The sequence below is a fragment of the Tetranychus urticae genome, chromosome 3 (assembly GCF_039701765.1).
Source record: "Tetranychus urticae isolate SD_2017Ah chromosome 3, NJAU_TeUrti_SD_1.0, whole genome shotgun sequence".
Lineage (NCBI taxonomy): Eukaryota > Metazoa > Arthropoda > Arachnida > Trombidiformes > Tetranychidae > Tetranychus > Tetranychus urticae.
In genome coordinates, this window is record NC_142960.1 from 15,415,821 (window position 1) to 15,428,912 (window position 13,092).

The 13,092-nt window shown below is 33.0% G+C and overlaps 3 protein-coding genes across 4 annotated transcripts; 1 reads left to right on the forward strand and 2 right to left on the reverse strand.

Moving 5' to 3' along the window:
• Window positions 1-365: 365 nt before the first annotated feature.
• LOC107364144 (lysosome membrane protein 2) lies at window positions 366-3,662 on the reverse strand. 2 transcript variants are annotated; one of them, XM_089269233.1, is made up of 5 exons: window positions 3,644-3,662; window positions 2,840-2,946; window positions 2,578-2,776; window positions 830-1,929; window positions 366-758 (listed from the first exon to the last, which is right to left on the reverse strand). In XM_089269233.1, exons 1-5 carry the CDS (start codon window positions 3,645-3,647, stop codon window positions 684-686), a joined length of 1,485 nt encoding a protein of 494 aa, XP_089125359.1. In that variant the 5' UTR covers window positions 3,648-3,662; the 3' UTR covers window positions 366-683. The 2 variants fall into 2 exon arrangements, with proteins under 2 accessions (XP_089125359.1, XP_015786947.2); XM_015931461.3 differs by having other exon boundaries at window positions 830-1,983; window positions 2,527-2,776.
• A 515-nt stretch (window positions 3,663-4,177) lies between these two features.
• On the forward strand, window positions 4,178-6,468 carry LOC107364145 (BRCA1-associated protein). Its single transcript, XM_015931462.3, has 2 exons — window positions 4,178-4,311; window positions 4,395-6,468. Exons 1-2 carry the CDS (start codon window positions 4,236-4,238, stop codon window positions 6,131-6,133), a joined length of 1,815 nt encoding a protein of 604 aa, XP_015786948.2. The 5' UTR covers window positions 4,178-4,235; the 3' UTR covers window positions 6,134-6,468.
• A 137-nt stretch (window positions 6,469-6,605) lies between these two features.
• On the reverse strand, window positions 6,606-12,674 carry LOC107363856 (kelch domain-containing protein 3-like). Its single transcript, XM_089269353.1, has 5 exons — window positions 12,419-12,674; window positions 11,348-11,449; window positions 7,730-7,942; window positions 7,477-7,651; window positions 6,606-7,433 (listed from the first exon to the last, which is right to left on the reverse strand). Exons 1-5 carry the CDS (start codon window positions 12,606-12,608, stop codon window positions 6,656-6,658), a joined length of 1,458 nt encoding a protein of 485 aa, XP_089125479.1. The 5' UTR covers window positions 12,609-12,674; the 3' UTR covers window positions 6,606-6,655.
• Window positions 12,675-13,092: the final 418 nt, after the last annotated feature.

Here is a 13,092-nt window from a genome sequence, read left to right on the forward strand (position 1 = left end):
AGATCCTGAAAAATAAAGTACTGATCACAAAATTCAGAAGCTGCTTAAGGTTAATAATCCGATCAAAATTAAATAACATCAAGCATAACAATATACCAGTTGATGCAATTAGAAATCAAAATTAAAAAATGGTGTCGATAGTTTAATCGATAAATCGCAATAACTGACAATTGGATATTTATTACGAACATTTTAGTAAACTTTAGTTACTTTATTTTCTTAAAATTATCTATTAAACCAATTGCAGTTGAAAATGCAGATAAAATTGGTGAGTACAATTAGTATACACATATTAATCAATTAGAAGCTCAGTGGCATTACTTTGAAGAGAGTGTTTGTCGAATTGAAAGATGTGATCGAAAAAATAAAGTGAATAAATATTTATTAGAAAATGCTTAGGCACACAATTTAGTGAAGTTTTCAATGAACAAGGTGAAATAAAAGATTAGTTGGTGAATACTTTGGTGTAGGATAAAAATGATTATAGTAAAGTGATTAGACGCAATTTTCAAGTCACTAGAACAAAATGAGATTAATTTTGAATAAAAATGTTGAATTATGTGACTTTTCATAATTTCTGGACTATGTGCATTTCAAATTGCTAAGTCCAGCTAAGATCAAACTATTTATCACAGATAGTTTCGCTATTATTTTCCAGAAACAAAAACAACGACCAGATCGCACTAATTGGTGTGAATCATAACTTCATTGTGATCATCATTCATTTCCTCGGGATCAAGTATCGTTTGTTCATCATCCTAAAGTTTGAAGAAAAATAAAAAAGATTAAATTGAATATCAGGCAATAATTTGGTAATGTGATAAAGTACCTTTGTAATTTTATAAAGATGACAAGTTAATATGTTAAGACAGCTATTGATTTCGATTCTCGTTCTAGGAATAATCAATTGGAGAGAGGCAATAAATAGGATTAAGCCAGCTAAGCCAACACCTATTGCTAAAATCAATGTAGGCACGAGCGATAAAATCGTGTTTATCAATATGAGTAGATCAACATAATCAGGACTCAAAGAAAAACTGATTTCCATCCAAAAAGTAGGGAAAACTATATTTGGCATTTTATGACTTCTTTTGAATAAATGTGATCGAGTTATTCCGATGTTTAATTGGAGACGAATAGCGGTTGCTGCTGTGGCACCAGAAGTTGGTTCAATTTCAAACCAGGCAGAATGTTTAGTATCATTTGGTGATAACCCGTTTACCTTGGTTAAATAATAAGGATCTGCCCCAAGGAAATGAGGTAAAGATAATAAAATTGGAAATCCATTATTAGGTAAGGATGCATCAAAAACTCCAGAAGGCAAGGTTCCATTGGATCCGTCAAAAGAGTAGCTAGCCATCAAGCTGCTGTAACACTTATTTGAAGGATAAATTGAAGGACTAGCAAAATTGTGATTTGCAAACAAGTATTTCCATGTTTCAAGTCTTTTGAAAGCAAAGTGACTTTTTTGATAGGTGAAAGAGAGAGTACGAGACAAGTCTGAAGTAAATAACTTGATAGTTTGAGTCGGGCTATTCCTCATTGCAGGAAATATTTCTCCCAGGGTACTATCATTAAACCGGTTGCAATCTTGATTTTCACCTGGTTCATCAGCCCAGATACTAAGCTTGTCCTGGCCATTAATACGAGTCAGTAGGTTAATCTTGCTGATATCATTAACTCCGGAATAAATTGTATACAAATAATCACTAGAATCGTTTTTATGGTGAAAATAAGCAAATTTGCCATTATAGCCAGCTGTAGCTTTAGGAGCAACTATGGAGCCTAACTTCATTAACATATCAGGATAACCGAGAAAAGTTAATTCTTTGATGCTTTTTTCGATAATGAAACCATGATCAAGGGAAGTTAAAATTTTTTCGATCAATTTAACCATAGGAAATGGCACTTTTTCAATCCAACTTAAAGCTATCACAAGAGGAACATTGATGGTATAGATAGTAATATTCTCATCCATAACAGAAGCTTCTGGTAAGGCTTTACTTTTACGGACAAAGGCGTTAACATCAGAGCAGATGATGAGAACTTTAAACTTTGCTCCAATCAAATTAATCCTTTCAATGTTGTTTTAGATGGTCACGAAATTGGATGAACATAATGAATAAAAAGATGGAAAACAGTAGCAAAAAATAACATGGTGATATAAGTGATTCTAAAGAAGACAGTAAATATGCTTTCTCGAACATTGAAAGCTTGTACAGCCTCGCAAAGATTGTTTTTTCATGATGAGGAATGAAGATTTTTCAACAGTTTAATGCCTTTTAATTTTAATCTGAAAAATTAGTTCAGCCGAAGATGAATAGGAATCAGGAATGGAGCTAGCAAAATATTTCAAGTTGATTCCAAAAAGGTTAATATTTCTCGAAGTCAAAAACCATGAATCTTACTTATACCATTGTTTGCGCTTTTTTGATTTTTTAATTGGTTAGATAAAGTGTGTTTTTTAAGAAATCTCTCCATATGTTCTAATGTTAACGCCTTTGTCCGTAAAAGTAAAGCCTTACCAAGCTTCTTTATCAAAAATCCAGGTTCGATTCCGGTAAAAGCTTATAGTACCATTTGGGTTGATGACTGGGGTATTGTGAGTTTTGAGATGATAAGTAAAAGGTCCAAGTTCAACTAGATTAGGTTTGACACCATTTTTTTCCACTTCAGATGGATTGGTTATATTGTAAAAATAAAATTTCTGAAACATAGGCAAAGGCATATCTTTCCAAAAAGTAAACAGAGCTGATCCATTGCTTAGCACGAGTTTCTGAAATCAAAAATAGTAGAATCGGTAAACACCAAAGTTGTAAATTCACAAAATCTATCTTACCTGATTAAGAATCTTTCTGGTAATTGGTGGGAAAAGGAAAAATCCAATGAAACCAATGGCACCAAAAATAATAGCAAACAAAGGAAGACAAAAAAACTTGCCCATTGCTAGAAAATAGAGGAAACAAATATATTTGAGAAAGATTTATCCCAATGATTCTGGTTTTTCTGATGATGGAAATGGTAATAGTTAATTATCTAACATCAAAAGTTAAGTTAACGAGTGTAAAATTCACAGGAAAAATGAAAATAACAAGCATTAAATTACATTTGTGACTCATGTTTGTTTACAAGAAGCAAAATACGTTGGAAGAGTAGATTTCACTTTCTCTTCCTATTTTTCTTTCTCACCAATACATGTACATAATGTGATCATCTTCGTGAGTTTTATAGCCTTTTTCCTGGTTGAAGGATAAAGACTGTTTCAACAGTTTTTGTTTGAGCTTGTAGTTTATCTAGGTAAATTAATAGACTGCAAGATTTTGATCGCAAAAGGAAAGTCACAATTAAGGGTTCAATTTGAGTCAGAAGATTATTATATTAATTGATACTATGAATGCAAAATTTATTATTTCTGATTGTCCATCTTGTTTCAAAGCAAACTTTGCATTAAATTTGATAAAAAACACATCCGAAAAAAAGTCTTAATGACCTTTATAAACAAATAAACCTTCAAATCAAGACCCAATGACCGTGATTTGAATGGTGAATTGACCAGTTCAATAATTGGACTATGACATTTTTTTAAAAAAATCTAATAACTTCAAGCTAACCAAAGTCAAGCAAAATTGAAAATCAGTTATACCCATCAACTTGAATGAATAAATATAAATTCAAACAATTCCTTTCATTAAGTTTGAAAATAACTAACAGATTTACGCTCCATCGGTCCGAAAACTTCCCAAGAAATGGACAGTTTGCCATACTTCTATGCAAGTAACAACGACAATTTGACAAGTTAATCGTAGCAGTAAAAATTATGATCTAGAATGGGGTCCAGCACTTGGGGTGATCTTAAGTAAAAAAATAATATTGAATGTATGTTAAATATCCGCAATAATCTTAAAGTTGATTAAAAGACTCACTTGTACTTGAAATGAAAATTTACTGATGCTGTTTCTTTGAGGAATATGAAATACATTTTTAATCTAGAGCCGCAAAATTAAGAGGTTGCTTATGGTTAATTAATCAATCAAAATTAGGTAACATCAAGCAGAATAATGTAACAATTCTTACAATTAGAAATCAAAATTTAAAAATTGTATCGATAGTTTAATCGATAAATCGCAATAACTGACAGTTGGATATTTATTGTGAGCATTTTAGTTTACTTTCTACCTTTTGTTTATAAATGCTAGTGTCAACAATTTTGTCATAATGTTGATACATTTCTAATTATGTCTATTCATCTAGTTTTTATTAGATTGGAAATTGACGATGCTTATCCATTAATACCATCTATACATTATACAGGTAATTTTATCCATGTTTTGTTTTGGTTTGCCTCAATAACTGTATCTTTATTTGACCATGTAATTCTTTTTCTATCATCATAGCACCCAAAGTAATGGCTCAAGCAGATAATAATACTGGATTAGAGGGACGTAAAAGTTTAAACCCTCGCAAAAATAATAGTAAAATTAAACAGAAACATCGTGGTTTCCGAGAGATGACTGATATTGAGATTGAAACGATTGACATAAATGCTGATTGTAAGTTGACTGAAGGTACCAGTGCTGGTTTAGTTCACGGTCCAATGAATAGACTTGCATCAACTAGCAGTAAAGAATCATCACCAGAAGATTCTGGAGCTTGTGGTGGTATAGAAGAATCTAGTGGAAGTTTGAGATCGGCCTCTGGAGCGTGTGCTCCTGTAGAGACTAGAGTAAAAGATAGATTCAAAAATCCCATGAAACAGATTCACTTTTACAGTGGTAATCATTATGTCGAGACAACAAAAGGTATCCTACATATTTACAAAGAAAATGCACGAACAAACCTTGGTGAGGAAGCTGAAAGAAGTGAAATGGTCTGCATATTATCAGTTCCTACTTCAATGACTATCCATGATCTTCTTCAATTCACTGGACCTGTTAATGGCAATATTGAACATATTAGAATAGTTCGCAATAGTAAGCCTAATCAATATATGGCTTTGATAAAATTTCAAAATCAAAAGAGTTCCGATGAATTTTATAATAACTTCAATGGAGTGCAGTTCAATTCAATTGAGCCCGAGATGTGTCATCTTGTATATGTTGCTAAAGTTGAGACCATCAAAGAAGCTGATGATGGCTATTTGCCAGTTGTTGGTCATACTGAACTACCAACTTGTCCTGTTTGTCTTGAACGAATGGATGAATCCGTGGAAGGAGTTTTGACTATTCTGTGTAATCACTCATTTCATTCTGGTTGTCTTGATAAATGGGGTGATACAAGCTGTCCAGTTTGTCGTTACTGTCAAACTCCCGAAAGTGTCCCTGAAAACAGATGTTTTGAATGTGCGTCCCAAGAATCTTTATGGATTTGTTTAATTTGTGGACACATTGGCTGTGGTCGTTACGTTGAAGGCCATGCTAAATCCCATTATCGGGAAACTCAACATACTTATGCTCTTGAGCTCGGTATGGATAATCGTGTTTGGGATTACGCTGGAGATAATTATGTTCATCGATTGCTTCAAAATAAATCCGATGGTAAACCAGTTGCAGTTGAATATGACAATCATACTGAAGATAAAATTGACTCAGTGCAATTAGAATACACATATTTATTGACCAATCAATTAGAAACTCAGCGACATTATTTTGAAGAGACCATTTGTCGAATTGAAAGTGAGGCCGAGGAAAGAATTAAGGATGTTATCGAAAAAAATAAAGTGATATTAGAAGAAAAAGATCATCTTGAAATTGAAAATCAACGTTTGTTAAGGGATAAACAAACTCTAGAAAAGAAAGTTGGACAGTTGACTTCTCGACTATCTAAAGTATTACATGACGTTCAGGAGGAGAAAGAGATGAATAAATGTCTTGCCCAAAATCAAGACTTATGGTCTCAAAAGTTGAAGCAAACTGAACAAGATTTAAAAACTGCTATTGAAAAGAAAGATACAGAAATCCAGGAACTGAAGGAACAAGTCAGAGATCTTATGTTCTTCTTTGAGGCGTCTAACAAATTGAAAGATGTCAAAGAAGCGACCCAAGAAGAAATCGAAGAAGGACAAATTGTTATGGGCTCATCATCCACGGCTTCAGCTTCTTCCTCCAAGCAAAAACATCGTTCTCGAAGACGATAATTAGGAGTTTACATGATCATTTAAAATGAGGAAGCCAAGCAATTTACATATAAGGTATTCAAACCAAAGACGAATTTGATAAAAAAGCATTTTGCATTACAATCCAATCTCCGAATACTTATTCAAAAATATAATTATGATTTAATGTCGTATTTACTAAAGTTCAATTTGATTATTGAAAAATATTTAAAGTAAATTTGAAATACAGTGAGTGACAAAACTTGTAATGATTAACTTCTCTACATTATATTACGATGAAATTATTGTTTCTCATCTAAACGAAAATTCGAGCTTGTTGCATTATTAAATCAATTAAATTTTTTTGTTACCATTGACTTCAAGCTCTCATCCGTACTCAAAATACGAAATTAATAATTGATTGATTTAAAAGTAACTCTGATTATCAACCATACAATAATAACCTAAAACTATGGCCAATTGTCTCACAAAATTGAACGAAATATTGAATGTGTTACAACAACTATCAGTTGCGTGTTATTATTTATAATTATTATTATACGTTTATTGAGCATTGAGCTGGGTACATTGGAGTTTGTTATCAGTACGATAGCTTTCAACCTCTCGTCTTAGAGTAGGAGGAAGTCTTCTAGTGTCTAAATCATTTTTTAATACAACTTGTAATGACATAGAGCGCAAGCTTCTGTTCGTATCAATAACGAATAGATCATCCAGCTCCATTAACGAAGCTGCTTGGTCTTCTCTGGTTTTTGGCTCTGGGCTACTTCCTCCGAAAAGGTAGAGAAACGAGTTTACAGCAATACAACAATTTCCCCGTCGAGCACGGGGAGGCTCCTGTCCGATAGTATTTAAAGGGGTCCATGAATAGGTTTTAGGATCAAAGACATTAAAGTCGTTGTGATATTCATCGGTAATGTCATTGTAACCACCAAAGACCACCATTTTGTTGTCAATTACTACAGCTGAATGGCTCCTTCTACAACACGGCTTGTATCCTGAAACTTTTGGTGTAGATAAGGTCATCTTCTCGGTGTCTAGTTCCATAATATCACTGTCACGAAACGGGCACGAGTATGAGCGGCCACCAAAAAGGTAGATTTTATTGTCAACTGCCACACATGACATGTAAACTTTTTTGAGCAATCCAGAAGTCAGTTGATATACGGCTTGCCATGTAAAAGTTTTCAGTTCAAAACGGAAAACCGTGTCACAATATTTTTTGGTGGCTTCCTCATAACCTCCTAGGATATACATATGTCCTGCACAAATGCAAGCAGCGTGACCACCTCGAGCTCCTGATAAAGAATTATCATAAAGATTAAATCAAATTAACGAGATCAAATAGATTTTTAGAAACAAAATACTCACTAGGAATTGTTCCTTTAACTTTAGGTGCTGACCACTGTCGCGTATTTGTATCAAACGTGAACATCTTATTACACTGCACTCTATCCCTTCGACCACCCCACAGATAAATAATGTCGTCTTGTGCAACAACAGAATGACCATATCTTATAAACGGAACATTTGTAGGATCTCCTGTAAAAAGCAAAAAAGTAAACATCAAGTTAATATTAAAGTTAATAAAATGGTATGCAAAATAATCAAACAACTTACCTCCATCAGAGTATTGGACCTGTTCCCATCTTAATGTGTTCATGTTAAGCGTATGCACATCGATGGGTCGCATAGAGATATTGTCCTCGGTAAAAGCGAATCCACCGAAAGAGTAGATGAGTTCGTCAACAGCGACAGCAGCATGATTGACTCGTTTGAGTCCACCTCCAATTCTGGTTACAACGAGCATGATGAGTTTGACAGAAGAAAACACTGAAGTAAAATGACAGCCAAACCATGTTTTGTTGATCTATTTATGCAGAGGAACGCAAGAAATGTGTGTCACTAATCACTTCACTAGTCATATTTCACTAATCTTTTTAGCCCTCGAGCAAATAAAAACTGATTAAAGAGTAGGCGACTATGGTTTCGCCAATTTTTAAGCATATTTAACATTTTAGACAAGCAACAGGAAAAAGTCCGTTGAAAAGTAATCAGTGGGAAATACTCATTTTATCTCATTTAAATTAGCTGAATTCTAATCGTAAATGTTTATCAAAAAACTTCAGGAATCAGTTTAAAATGAAAATCTGAGTAAAACAGATTCTAATGCGCAAGATTGAAAATAATGAAATTGTCTACTCGACAAATAGTGAGAATAAGGTTTGTTACTAAAAGACACAATTAACACAATTGTCAATTTTATGCACAAATTGCAGTTTAAGTAACCATTATTAAATTATTAGTAACCTTTATAAATCAAGTCCCAGATCTGACAGCATGAAGAATACGATGCTATAACTTTTTTTGTGTGATATTGAATGATGTAAAATACTATTCCAGCCCATAATATTATAAAATCAATTGCAGGTGGTTTTCACTGAAAATTTCAGCTAAATTAGGTGTCAGTATTAATGTGAATGTTGCCATTCCTATGATTTGAATTCCGAAAAAAGTCAGTTGAAAAGTAATCAGTTGGAAAAACTCATTTTATATCATTTTAATAAACTTAAGTTTTAATCGTGAATGCTTATGCAAAAAACTTCAGAAATCAGTTTAACATGAAAATCTGAGTGAAACTGATTCTAATAAGCGCGATTGAAAATAATGAAATTGTCTACTCGAAAAATAGTGAGAATAAGGTTTGTTACTAAAAGACACAATTAACACAATTGTCACATTTATACACAAATTGAAACAAATGGGCAAAAACGGGTAAAAATGAATTTCTTTCAAATTTAGTTTCTGTTAGTTTTTAGAGACATAAAACCTGAGTCCATTGACCAATCAATAGATTTCATTGTGGGCTATAACATTAAATGACTGAATACCGAAGAAAATTCGAGCCAATTCATCCCATTGTTCAAAATAATCGCATTTTCTTGTTGGCCATTAAGATTTACATCATTAAAATGAGTTTCACTAAAAATCTGCTTCCATAATACAAAAAAGCGATCCAAGTTTCAAGTTCAAACTCAATTTGAGTAAAAATGTGACAATTGTGTTGATTGTGTCTTTCAGTGCTAACAACCTAATACTTTCAATACTTAAACAATATTTCAATATTTGATCGACCAATACCAATATTATCAATCAATACTTCATGAAAGTATTGTCCATCTCCAACGACAATCATAAATAGCTATCATTAATAAAGATTTAGATCCATGTATACTCTAACATCCATTTAAGGAAACTTTTGGTGCATCAATTTCATGTACCAATAGTCACCTGTTGTTAATATTGAGATTTTATAATATGCAAAGAAATTTCTTTGCATGTTTAATTGCGTTAATTGTGTTAACACAATTAATTTATAATTTTAAGATGAAGACTCTGCAATAGTTTCCTTAACTGGGATGTTGGAACTCAATGTTGCAGTGAAACGAAGAAGAACTTGAAATGAAGATGAGCGTTTTGGATAAGTTGTTTGCATGTGCAAGCGTAAAATTTGGCTCTTTCAGCCTTCATGTTTCTGACGCTTTTACCTGAGTTGATTGGGACAAATAAATATGATATTTTATTTTATCTAACAAAGTCTCGATTTTTAAATCTATTTGTGTCAAAAAATCTGGATTATTTTGATTCACTTTCACTGCTGATATAAAAATATCGAAAAATTCATTTTTCCGTTTCTGTATTTACTTTTCTGTTTCAATGGCCAGTATTATGATGAATTTACTCTGATTAGACCAACATTATTTAATTATCTTTTCATCAGTCAACCATGGACAATTTAATGATCAACTTCCGAATGACATTCCTCTCTTTTTCTGGTTGTTTTACCCATAAATACCTATTTTTAACCAGAAAAAAGCAAAGCAAAGAAACAATCTTTAAACGATTTAGAGCCAAGATTGAAATGTAGACTCAATAAAAGTTGGTTAATATCTTATTAACTGATGATGGATCGATGTTTAATATGATCAATCAAATTACGGAGTAAATGGTGTTGATTTTTCATGATGATGGAGTTGATGATGTACAAGGAAAGAGTTGATCAGAATGTGTTTCCGTTGCTGGTGTTAATTTGATTGTTTCCAAATCTAATCCCAGTCAATTTGATTATTTAATCACCAAATGGACATTCATTTATTCATTTATTCAATTGTTTCTTTTCGTCATTCAAAGTTCCCATTTACAGTGAAATTTTTGACAGTGTTGACCTAAAGATAATTTAAATACTGAAGGATCACAATGGGCATTAAATGCAAACCTTGTCTTGTCTCAATAAGCTCAAGAAATTCAGCATTCATTGATTGTCATTACAATTGAAGGTGGTTTTCACTGAAAATTTCAGCTAAATTGGGTGTCAGTATAATGTGAATAGATGTAAATGTTGCCATTCCTATGATTTGAATTACACTCAAAAATAGACTTTTTGTTTACGGTCAATAGGCTGTCCAAATTGTCTTTCATTTTCATTTTCAGCTCAATAGCATCATTAAAATCATTTTTGACTAATGTAATTTAGTGACAATTATCTGGTGCTTGAGTACAAGTTTACCTAAAAGGACTTGCTCATTCCATTGAACTGTCCAGCGTTTAGAGAGATATCGATGAAATCGCGAATTTTTTCTATTCACCACCGACATTTATCTTTACCTATTAAATTTATCGTCCCTGGAATCAATTAAAACAATTAAAAATCGAAATCAATAAGCAAGAAAGAAAGAAAAGAAAAATTTTCATTATAATTGCCCCAAACGAGATTCGAGCCAACCATAAACCCTAGCAATTGCCTTAAACCGGGCGCCACCACAGCTAGTCAATTTTAATTTTGATTAAATGAAAAATGCTACAACTTCAAACCCAAAAATCTAAGGAACCAACCAATTTACAGAAAAAGGAAATTCATTCTGTTTATATGGAAGGTTGGTCCTATCGATTGCGCATCGCACATCAAAATCCCTCAGGTATGATTGGCACGGTTGCTTTGGCAATAATTTCATAGATGCGAGAGCAACATTATACATGTAAGTGAATGTAGGCCAATTACGGACACGATCGGAGTTAATTAACTATTATTATTAATTATTAATTATTAATTTTCAGAGACTTGATTGTTCCATAGATGCCGCTTTACATTTTTAGACCTCAGCTACTAAAGCTTCTTCTTAGGTCAAACAAGCTGCGGCTTGTTGCAAAAAAAGATGGCAGACTTTCGTACAACCTTACCAAAACGGAAAACAGTATCAGCAAATTCTTGTCTCTCTTCCTCAAACCCTCCTAAAATGTACATAAAGTCTTCGCTTATGCATGCAGCTTGACCACCGCGAGCTCGTATTTAAGAAGATTATTCAAATTAATGAGATCATATAGATTGTTAGAAACGAAATGCTTACTAGGAATCGTCCCTTTAACTTTAGGTGCTAACTTTTGTCGGAATGTGTATCAAACTATTAGGAAAATTAGTTAGTGTTTTAATATATTTAATAGATCATAAAGATTGGGAGGAAACAATATATATAACAGGAATCGTCCCTGTAAGAGTTTTCAGGTTAAAACGAAAAACTTTATCACAATATTTTTTTGTAGCTTCCTCATACCCTCCTAGGATATGTCCTGCACAAATAAAAGCAGCGGGACCACCTCGAGCTCCTGATGAAGAATTGTTACAAAAATTATCCAAATTAATGAACTAAAATAGACTGTAAGAAACAAAATACTTACTAAGAATCGTTCCTGTAACTTCATGGCGGAGCAAGAGTGCGTGTGTTATAAAACATGAACATTTCGTTGCATGAAACATTGTCTCGGTAACCACCCCACAGAACTCTATAACGCTTGCCATGTAAAAGATTCCAGGTTTAAACGAAAAACTCTATCACAATATTTTTTCGTAGCTTCCTCATACCCCCTAAGATATACATGTATCCTGCACAAATGCAAGCAGCGTGACCCCTCGAGCTTCTGTTAAAGAATTATCACGAAGATTATTCAAATTAATAAGACCATTAAGATCGGTAGGGAACAAAATACTTACGAGGAATTGTTCCTTTAACTTTAAGTGCTGACCACTTTCGCGTATTTGTATCAAATCTGAACATTTAATGCATTTGACTCTATCCCTTCGACCACCCCACAGATAAATAATGTCGTCTTGTGCACTTACAGAATGACCATATCTCATAAATGGAACATTTGCAGGATCTGCTGAAAAAAGCAAAAAAATATATAATAAGTTAAGAAATATTAAGTTAATATTAAAGTTAATAAAATGATATATAAAATAACGCAACAACTTACCTCCATCAGAGTATTGGACCTGTTCCCATCTTAATGTGTTCATGTTAAGCGTATGCACATCGATAGGTCGTATAGAGATATTGTCCTCGGTAAAAGCGAATCCACCGAAAGAGTAGATGAGTTCGTTAACAGCGACAGCAGCATGATTGACTCGTTTTAGTCCACCTCTAATTCTGGTTACAACGAGCATGATGAGTTTGATAAAAGAAAACTGAAAGGAAATGACAGCTAATTATGTTTTTTGCTCTATTTATACAGAGAGACGCAAGACATATTGTTATAATGCCCTCAACGAGGACTCAACGTACTCAACGATGACTTAACGCACACCATTTAAGCCTATTAAAAAACACATGACACGCACGTATTCACTGTAAACCCTAACTTTGAATGTTGATAGGCCCGGCGGCCGATTGGTTTAACTCGAGAATTGCAACATCTGCAAATAAAAAGAAATTAAAAAATTATTCGTAGAAGATTTTTGTGATAAAAATAAACTTGAAAAGGTTGCTGAGAAGATTTGAGACGATCCAAATTTAGGTTTATGAGAAGTTTGTTTTATGTGAAGAAGTGAATGCAACCATGACAGATGAAAAAAATTTAAATTACATATTTGAGAAAATGTCACCAAAGTTGGGAAAGGCAACATGAATGTATAAAAACTTTTACGATGT